The sequence below is a fragment of the Lasioglossum baleicum genome, chromosome 4 (assembly GCF_051020765.1).
Source record: "Lasioglossum baleicum chromosome 4, iyLasBale1, whole genome shotgun sequence".
Taxonomy (NCBI): Eukaryota; Metazoa; Arthropoda; class Insecta; order Hymenoptera; family Halictidae; genus Lasioglossum; species Lasioglossum baleicum.
The window spans coordinates 16,445,772-16,456,830 of NC_134932.1; the positions used below are offsets into that span (position 1 = coordinate 16,445,772).

Genomic DNA, 11,059 nt, shown 5'->3' on the forward strand with positions numbered 1-11,059 from the left:
CCGGGTAACTGACACGTCGATCGATGGATCGTGAGATCTAATCGAGATAACTGCAATAGGACGCTCTTGTCTTCGAAGTTATCATCCGGAGATCGGGAAAAATGTCAAAATTGGATCGATACCGTAAAGGTGTTAGCAAAATTGATAGTTCAGGCTTGCTGAAAATTGTATGTCCTCAGTTAATGACAAATATCGGTCGATGATAGTTATGAGGAGCCTATAATAAAATGGCGGTAATGGCGATATAGAGTTTCCAATTTTTCCAATGTTTCAAGGTGTAAATTAAAAATTGAACTAGACGTACAATTTTATTCTGTTGTGTGTTTTCTATCTAAACGTTTTACGAATTATCTCGCATGGAGAGACGTATTGTTTAATGCTTTCGGGGCAAATATCGACGTATTGACGATACTATGCATCTAATTCCTAAAGATGTAAAATGATTGAATTATAGTATCATAATAACAGTACATATTTTTTATTTTGCTCAATATTTAAGACTTTTATACATTTTATAGTTCTCTGAGGATAAAATGTTCTTCGTTTTTTAAAAAATCCTTACAAATTTATGCAAGTACTTATAAAACTTAAATTTTTAGCAATTTCTTGGATACAAACACATAGTAATGTAAATAATAGTATAGCAATTTTTACTGGTGTCTTTGAGTTATCATTCGAGTGCATAGGATTAAGAATGGTGTCGATGGATATTGAATTTGATAACAATTTGGAAGATTTAAGACATTTTAGACTGCGGATTTTTATGCAAAATAAAAATTACCAGTATTAATTTCAAGATACAAGAATTACATAGACATTCATCTTCTTGTTTAATCATTTTATGAGTTGAAAATAATATAACGGTATTTCTAAATACTTGAAGTATCTTTACTATTACATAACATTGTGATCCAGATTTCGTTCCATTCTTCTTTTATGGTATTTTTAATATGTTTACTAATAAGGAGTAAAACAAACATACAATAACAGCTGTTTTGCATTTACTCATTTTTATCATAAAGATGCATAAAGTCTGCAATCTAATGATAACATTCTGAAATAAATGGTACTTTAATGTATCTTCAGCAGGTAATCGAAGGGACAAAATGATGACGTTTTATTTTCTATTTTGCAAGTAAGCAAATTGATGGCGAACTAGTTCTACGTTCGGTAGTCCGACCGTCCGCATCGATATTCGTACGCTCGCATCGAACAGAAACGGCGAGAAAGAAAGAAAGAAAGCAAATAGAAAGACGACAGAAAGGGGTGCGCAAATAATACAGGCGCGCGATTAATTCGGTACTATTGAAAACCGCCGAAGCTCAATTTGCTGTACACGCTTCCCACTCGACGGTGGAATGGATTTACGACACAACGCACGGGATTCCGTAAAAATCTTAATACAATTTCCTAGGAGATTAAGTCCGTGAAGTGTATAATTACACGAACTGCTCGTACACTTCCTTTCGAGCCGGGGATTACATATCGCCATGTACTGCATTATGGAGTGTGAATAATTATAGTAGACGGTGGAACCAATGAGCGCGTGTACGCGCGCGCGCGCGCGCGACGATTAACAAAGAACAACGTTACCGCTTTTCGAAAGGCCTCCCTCGCAGGAGAGGGAGGCAGAGAAACCTCCTATCGAACCGACAATCTCGATTAGATCTACGGATCGACGCTATCGATCGTTGTGTCAATTACAAGGAATCGTGTATCGGCCCCTGTAAATTATGGAATCGACATCTATTATATATAGAAGACCGCTGCACGATCTATCTGACGCGGTTAATTGAATTTGTCGGAATTCCGCGAGGACGTGGCGCTATAAATTCAAACATGAGGTCGTGAGTTGGTTAATATATATCAAAACACTTCAAAAAATGTTGAGAATTCTTAACGAACATGATATTCATTACACGGGTACGTGTGTGTAATTAGCCGAAGTTGATTTTGTGCTTTTCTTCTCATTTTCAGAGTAAATGGAGCATTCTTCTTCAATTTTATTCAAATTATTTTCTACATCAGTAGGAAAAATCGTAGTAATTATTGGAATTATACTGATGCTTCCGTTTCATTTTATTACACACGTTTTTTTATTTCAGTACACATTATGATAAAAATTGCACAAACTCCACATTAATTTTAATTGTGTTATTTTTAGAAAGTAACACGGACCTAATTTTAGTGTCAAAGTCGAGAATTTTCGATATTTAAACTTCGTTCTAAGGAATCATACGACAATTATTCTAGATAAATTAACATTTCCAAAGACATTTCTGAATTATGCAGAATAGTGGTAGAGCGAAGACATCTATCCAAAACTTTTTGGTGGCAGGCTTTTCAAACTTGAATAAAACAGCGACAAAAAGTCGTACATAAAGTTTTCAGAGACCATTTTAAAGGAGAGACACCAATCTTCAAAGTCTATGGTAATTTTAGCCGCGAAATAAATTTGTTAATGTTACTACAGTGATTCAAATTTGAAAAATGTCAAAAGGAGAAAGTATTGCCTTTCCTTCGCTATCCTACATGATCCAGATACGAAAAAAACTAATTAATAATTAAGGATTCTGAAAGTAAAGGTTTTACACTTTAAAATGTGCCCGGAGTGATTGTTCTTTTTCTTCTTCTTCCGAGTACTTCTTTAATTTAGCACTTTACTGCTAAATTAGCGACAATAATAAGTAGCTCCAATTTGACACTACAAATTGGAAGAATTGAATAGCATCAACATATTATTTTGGATCTAGCAAAGTCATTAAAGAAATGTTCTCACTGCAGAAAATTTTTATTTTGCATGAGGATCCGGAGTCCAATTATCACAATGACTGCGACTTAATTTAAGAATAAAAATTGAAGCTGAAGTTCTGAATGTATCTTGTACAAGTACCCAGAAATAATTTTGACACTTCATTGAATCCTTCCTTTCACACTGCACGCGTTCCGGTAGATGTTCGAGGCGATAGGATCGCTCGATGCTAGATAAACTTGTCCGGCTGAAATTTATTAACATTTGCGTACGCCCGTGTTACGAACGAGAAGAAATCGGGTTTTATAAATATTATACGGGATACGCGCTTGTCCACCGGCGAACAGGTTTCACGGCACAAGCGCTGACAGCGTTGCGTTATCAGTGAACCAGTTACCGCGCAGTGGCTCGTGCTGATCCCGAAAATTTCAAAACTTCTGCCGCGTTGTACACGCGTCAGTTGCATAAACGCGGCCGACTTTTTCCTACGTCGTGTCGATCATGTGTCGTCGGCATCCTATCTGGAACTAGCTACACGTATGTTATAATAAATAGACGGCGGATTTTGATGCATAATCAAAGTTTTCTACCTGAATTGCAACAAAACGCAGTGAAGTAGACATTTATTTTCATTCTTAACAGTTTCCCTACTGGAAGCCTATTAATAGACTTCTTAATGACTGAACTTTTCTTTTGAATAATAATTTCAGAAGGTATTACACCAGGTTAAATTATAAACGATATTGCTTTTAAACAATTTATTGAGTAATTTTCAATTGTTGATCTTTCATTTCTAAAATGCTATTCAAAAATTGCCAGTAAGTAAGGTGTTAATATGTTGAATAATATAACAGTATTTTCAAATTCTTTTTATGTCTCCACTATTATAAATTACTCATTTTTGTCATAAATGCATAAGATCCGCTCAGAGTCTCATGTCCTCACTCTACCTTCCCCTTCTGCGACGCTATTCTCCCCACTTCCACTGCGACCCAGTCACGTGACGCGTTCCGTCTCTGTCGTGCATGTGTCACTAATTTTCTTTCATTGTTTCCATGATTTAAATTAGCTTACATTTTGTGTCACAAATCTATGTTGTCCGGTGTTTTGTAGTGCAAAATTGAATATGCAATATGCGAATCAGAATTTTGTTCATAATGTTTTGAAAGATTGTATCGCAAGATAAACGAAATTTTACACTAACCATATCGAGCACAAAATGTGACAAGTATACGTTGTTTTATAAAAATTTAGATCTCGTAGTTTCATCTTGGGAAAGTTTTAAATAGTAGGAATTGAATTCAATTGTTCATTGAGATCGCTATCTGTGACTGGAAAGGAAGAAGTGATTGACACATCTCCCAAAGCATTCTCTTACTTTGTACATCATGTCTTAATCTCAAAGTTTTTCTTCTAACACAAATACAATTGCTATTCTCGGCTTGCATAAATTTACATTCGTGTGCGACATGCGTGCAGTTCTATTCTTACTTCAGAATGCAACACAATCGTGGCCACTAATGGTTACACTGTTGGTTACAAAATGTTAGTAGCACGTCTGTTATTCACTAAGGTTTGTAAACTATGCCATATGTTCAATTTATTTATAATGAAATAACACAAATGTCATGTTACATTTATATACTTTATTTAGTATCTTGTATACTGTTATTTTCTAAAAACGTCACATTTCTCGTTTTAATATAACACTGTTAATTTGTTTCTGTTCATACAGAATAAAGGAACTTTTTTTGAAGGAAATTAGTGATAACTAGACTGCGGACTTTTATGCAAAACAAAAATAGTCTGCATTGATTATGGGAAGCAGGGGTAAGACAAACATTGATTTCATCCCGTAATGACTTTGTCACATTAAAAAAAAAACTTATTCTCAAATTTTTTCAATCTGTCACTGTTTTATATTTCACCCAACCTATTTCTTGAGATGAGATAAACCCAATCTCTATAATAAAATGGTTTTAATGCATTTAAGAAACCCTTTAAACCATATAATGGAAATTATTCCTTAAATAGTAGTTTCTTCAATATGTCTCATTTATGTTGACGCTCCACATACTATTCAGTCAATATGTATAATTTTATTCCGATATAATACAACGCTTTTCATTTACTTCAAATAAGTAAATGGCTATCGCTCGACACCCCTTACTGTTAGAACGAAAAGGTATGTCATAGTCTATCTTTTCCCAACGAAAGACACCGTTAAAGGATTGTATCACTGCTCTACCGACCTTATAGTTTGCTACATTCGAAATACAACGGAAGACGTCCCGAGGCATCGTCTTATATCGGAATAAAACTGTATTAATGAAGTATCGACGTGAGTCAGTTTAATGAACATCAGAACAGTTCTAAGCAGAAAATACCAGTCTAGCTGGAAAAGAAAATATAAAACAACCTTCCATTTTCTTTTGATCCGATGCATCGTCATGCTACCCAAGAACGACAAGCTGTCAACAAGCAAGATAGTTGTAGGGCTCAGACAAAGCTACACACCTGCGGCGATTTAATCATTTAGTGAGCTCCGTAGGAAGCCCATAATCGGGAAGATGAAGACGCACGGTGGTATCGTGTTCGCAAAACAAGACGAGTCGCTAGTTCCTCATCAGGAACGAGATTTTTCTGTCATTTTCGCTAGGCGAGTTGTTTATGCACGGTACATTCTTACCACGTGCCAAATTACATTAAAGCCGGTACGTGTCGAGCATGCCCGCGCATCGATATCTCGCCGCGATGCGATTAGGTCGGCCAATTTCTCGAAATAAAATTCACGGATCTGCCGGTATAGCGTTTTCGCCGTAATTTACGCGATGCGAACAAGGGACATATTATTTCGCGTAATCGCCTCTCAAAGTATATGAAAAGTAACTCGGGCCCGCGCGGTCTATGTTTCATTAAACCGCCACGGGGGAGAACACGCTCGGCCATCAAACTACATAACCAGCTATTGCTCATTTAATTATTGTGTCCTGTCTCATAAATTATTCATTTATGTACGTTTGCCGATCTTCCGGAATTATTTATTGCGCGTACGTGAAGGGGGTCGCGAACGCCGTCTAATTATTCGCGCAAAAGACCGATATTTCTGCGCAATTTATGGATATCCCAACCACCTACCCACCCCTCCGGATCACGATATTTCACTCGTTTTTCTTTTAAATAGTATGATGTTCGTGGATGACGCACTTCTTGCCACTTCGACGAACGGTACTTTACCATTTCATCGACAATTTATGGCCCACTCGAAAAGTACCCTCGTGTATTGGCTACCTGATCATTTCACACATTAGCTACCATCATTCGTTTCGTTGTTCGTCTTCATTGTGAAATGTTTTAATAAATTCAGCTAGACAGCGGATCATTATGCAAAATAAACATTTTCCACCTAAATTGCAACAAACTGGAGTGAAATAGAAATTTACTTTTTAATTCTCCCAATGTTTTTACCGTTTTGAATTACTCATTTTTGTCATAAATGCATGAAATCCGCTGTCTAATTATGATTTTAGAGAACAAAGTTGTATCAAATTAATTTGATTCTCTTCAAAAAAACCTGCGGGATTGTGGTCATATATCTGTAATAGTGATCGGGAACGAGTTAAGTATTCATAAAAGTTGTGTCACTTTCGACTCGTTAATCGTTAATAAGCTTCTAATAACATTTTCCAATTTGTCCCAGTGCATTGAAGTTATTAAATTTTGTCAGAATGTAGTTACTAATGGGATTGCAACAATTTTTGTTTTGTTGTGAAAAATAATGATGTAAGAATTGCATTGTGTCGCAGCTTGGTCCTTCATGGAAATGTTATGTCTTCCAGATTATGTTATGCAGACTATGTAGCTAAAAGAGACTGCATTGATATGATAACACGAATTAATAGTAAATGTACTAGTAAAATAAATGTTGATATCACTCGACGGTCTCCAGTACAAAACAAATGAATACTCGCTTCTATGTTTTTATACGATATGTCGGCATGATAAAATAATATGTATAACAAATAAATGTATTATGCTTGACATAAACATATCAAGTGTTGAAAGACAAAGAACATCATTGCCCCCTTGCTCTACAATATCGAGTCAGACTCGTGATGATCATTCTGAAGTGAATCTAATAAATATGTATGTATGTTATTAATTTCCTTTGAGCTGAAATAGAATTCTATTTTGTTGTGTAGTCAGCCTTTAGAGGAAACATATAATAGATATAAACTTTCTATTTTTTCTATGAAATTCTGAACGATGAAGAATCTCTAATCACTGTAACCACAAAATAAATAGTAGTGGGTTATGTACACAAAACTTGAACAAGTAATGCGAAAGAAGTAATTAGAGAGTCAAAGTAAAAGATGCAAGCGGATCGTAAAGTATCAGTGAAACGTCAATGAACTCGATCGTTCGTCTAATAGAAACGAGCGGACAGTACGGTATTTAAGTAAGGTGTTTGCTCGAAATGGGTAAACATGGGAGTATTCGTTTAGCAGAGAAATATTTACAGGGTACATTTCCAAACCCAATACTACCTACCTATGCTCTTATCCACACAATGAATCCGGTATGGAAACAACGGAACTAAATTGTAAGAGGACCAAAGCCGGTAATTCCTCCATTACAATAGATCAGATATTTCCATGGTTTTCATTTCAGTTATTACTAGACTGTAGATCTTTACGCAACGTGAGAATATTCTGCATTGATTCCATCCCTTAATGGCGTTGTCACATTGAAAACAACATTACAATGTTTTTAAGTTTCTATAATCTCTTTTACTATTTTACATTTCACCCAGCCAATTTCATCAAAAAGATCTAGTCTAGTTATTACATACATTTACAAACTCATTGGGCTATCTGAAGTTGCGACTTTCAAATACCCACATTCCTCAATCTGATCATGAAATTTGCTTCAATTTCGCAACGAAAATAGTCGATTCAATTTATAATTGCATTAGATATATTATATGTAGAACGTTATCATGATTCAGGATTTTATACAGCTACAATGGCCAAACTACAGCCAATGGTTACATACAGAAAATGGTTATATATGGTTTAAATATGTACTATTCTAATATAAATATAATTTCTGATTGACTATCTTAATTGATACTATCTAAAAGAAACCGAACTCCATCAGTTTCGCTGAATCAGTACCAGTTAATTAATAGCTTCGCGGGTCATTACTTTATGATCTTGTGTATTAGTCTGTCCAGTTCCATGGAGCTGTGACTAACTTAATATGCGCTACGAACAATGTACTCACAATATAGTACATCAAACATCAACATTAGTCTCAAACTTCATAATAAAATGGATAAACCACGTGTTTTGAAACATTCGTCAGAGTTAGCACAAGCATAAACGTCATCCTAAAGGATTAACTCCGTCAGCTTCTCGAGTGCACAATTTTAATGGAACGTTCCTGCCAAGGGTAATATTTACATCTGATAGTATTGATATAGTTCAAAGACCGACTACCCATTGGTATTCACGATCTGAAAAACACCCGGTTCCACGATTCACCAGAATACTCTCTTCATGATACTTTTGGTACATGATATGCTTATCTTTTAACCCTCATACGTTCCTTTAACGTGAACATTCACCCATTTACAAGAAACATAATTTGTCGATTTAAATCATGAACCAAAAATGAGTATAATATTACCTTGGGCTCTTTTATGCAACTATTTCTGAGAAGCATGCGAGGGATAATCCAAGTACCAAATTATCATGTAATGAATAGTAGAATATTTATTCAGGTTATATATAAACATAACGAGTAACTGGTTCGGGAGTAATAGAAATTAATCTATTCTCAGCTAGCTCATGTAATAATAATACATCTTTGTGCATTTACATGTGCGCAATACATGTGCTCGTCTACGAAACACAAGAAAGCACCTATATTACACGAAAATAATAACATTTCTAGTGTCATCATCCTACCATGAGTTTTCCAATCAACGAAGGAGAAAACAATCCCTGAAAAATGGGAAATTGAACAAGTAACACCTGCGTACCCAGATAACTTTGTTTACCTCGCTGTGTCGCGGATACGCCGAGTACCCGGGTACCTGGGTAACTCACAAGTATTATGACAACTTCGCGCGGTAGGTGTCCATCAGTGTCGATTTTCGGACTAACCTGTAGTAAGGGAATCCTTGATGAACATGAAGGTCCATGGGCATAGCGGGGTGCGTGGGCCCGTGATGTGCTGGCGCGGGGGCGTACTCACCCCCAGCGGACAGGGGAGGCTGCATCATGCCCGCCGCGGCGGCCGCGTGGTGTCCCGCGAGCATCGCCCCCCAGTGGAACCCCGGCGCACCCGGCATCGCCGACGGATGTTCCAGTTCGAGTCCGCGGTGGCTCGCGGCAGGTAACACGCCACTTCCGGCCGATCCACCGGCGATACCAGCGGCTCCACCAGCACCGCTTCCGGCGACACCGCCGCCGCGGTGCATCAGCCAGCCCTCCACCACGAACGTGGATGTTGCCCGTCCGTGTAAACACTATGGCCCTCTAACACCCGATTCCACCTGACAGTGCACGTCAAACAACAAAACACTCCTCCGTCTGTCGCGGAGCGTCCGGTCTTCTCGAACTAACTTGCACCGTGAAACTCTCGTCACCCGATATACGTACGTATTATTACGGAGTTATACTAAATACCTCGAACAAAACGTGTACTACACCCGCGTGGAATAATCCTTCCACCTCCCTCTGCCTCTCTCACCAAATACCTCGTTCCACAACGAAACAATATTTAGAGACGGCTAGGGATCACTAGACACACTCGCCGGCACATGTTCTCGGGCCCCTCTCCGAGAGCCTGCCACTGGCCCCGGAACACGGCCCAACCGGACACCCTCGCGGAACAATCGCGCGTTATCACACGTCGACGTCGTCGTCGCCGGCGCGGTCCTCGCCGGATGCTCACAGTTACGCGGGGGAGACAGGTGTTCCCGTTGGTTCCTCTCGCGAGCCGCTGCAGCTGGACGGACCCGGAGAGTGGCGCAGCCTTTAGCTCGGCCATGAATGACGCACCGTACTTACTTCGAGCTACTTCGCGGAGGCGGGGCCTACTCGCGCCCACGTGACACCTAACCGCCTCCACCCTCCCCCTCCGAGCGTTTTGCCACACAGGAGAGCCGACCGTCCTTCCTACCTAGCCGCGACCCGCGATCTCTCTCCCTCCTTTCGGCCCCGCTCTCCACGCCAGCTGCCACCACCACCGGAACCCACCACCAACGTCGTATCCAACGCCACCGCCGCCACCCCCGCCGCCTTCGACGCCCTAGCCAAGCATCGTCGATACCTACGCGACGCCGCGCCGCCCGATGCAACCGGAACTTGCACCCGGGGAGCTTCGATTCACAGCGTCGAGACGCTGCCCTCGATTCCTTATCTCTGCTGTTGAGGTCGGTCAATCTGGACCATTGCTAACGATCGTGTTATTACACACCGCGACAATGTATTACGTATGTCCAGAGACGAAAAGATACGATGTTCAGATTTATTTAGTAGTTTATTCAATCAATGAACAATTTGAGCCGTTACGCACTGTCCGCCAGTCGCCAATGAAATCAAATATTATTACTTGTAGCAACCAACGAAGACAACGTGCGGCAGACTCGTTGATTGCTGCGACAGTTCAAATTGTTGAAATGCAATGAATTCAATGGACAGCTTTGTACGATAAACAAATTTCATGGCGATTAGGCCACTGCATGCACAAAATGAGTTTCGATACAGAGTTTATTGGAAAAATCGAATTCCGAAATGCGATTTGAGATTTGTCCGATAATAATTACGCGAATCGGGACATTATGAAAGCAAAAGGGGAGGACATTCTTGATACAACAATTGTACCTGCTTCAGAAATCCTTCTTTTTTACATACATACGTCGGAAAAAATGTAATGGTTACGTATAATTTATGGTTGTTAGCATGCCATCCGTGATATGTTAACTAACATACATACGCGAGCACCTCGCACATTATGAAACATTGGTTGGATTGGGCATTTAATAAATTATATCTTATAAAACTCTCTACATAAATATATGTATCTAGCAAGTGTTCACAAAGACATCTTTAGATTCTCCATAATTTTGAACTAATGAATCTGAAATCCGTCATTTCATTAGGCTTCTATCAGTTTAAACTTTAGCGATTTTTACGAAGCGACGTTCTATCTCGTTGCATTCATACAGTATATCTATGAAAAGTGCGAGGCTGCGTCCATCAATTTTTGTATTCTGTCTTTTCTCGTAACTATTTA

At 38.8% G+C, this 11,059-nt stretch overlaps 1 protein-coding gene across 5 annotated transcripts in view; it reads right to left on the bottom strand.

The window, feature by feature from the left end:
* The window catches only part of LOC143207936 (protein trachealess-like), a 231,661-nt gene extending 221,681 nt beyond the window's left edge, over nt 1-9,980 (bottom strand). For 3 of the 5 annotated variants that reach the window (XM_076421870.1, XM_076421868.1, XM_076421867.1), the window contains exon 1: nt 8,923-9,980. In XM_076421870.1, coding sequence (XP_076277985.1) covers nt 8,923-9,239 — 317 coding nt within the window. In that variant the 5' untranslated portion in view covers nt 9,240-9,980. The remainder of the gene's footprint in view (nt 1-8,922) is intronic. The other 2 variants (XM_076421871.1, XM_076421869.1) reach the window with 1 other exon arrangement.
* Between the last annotated feature and the right edge of the window lie 1,079 nt (nt 9,981-11,059).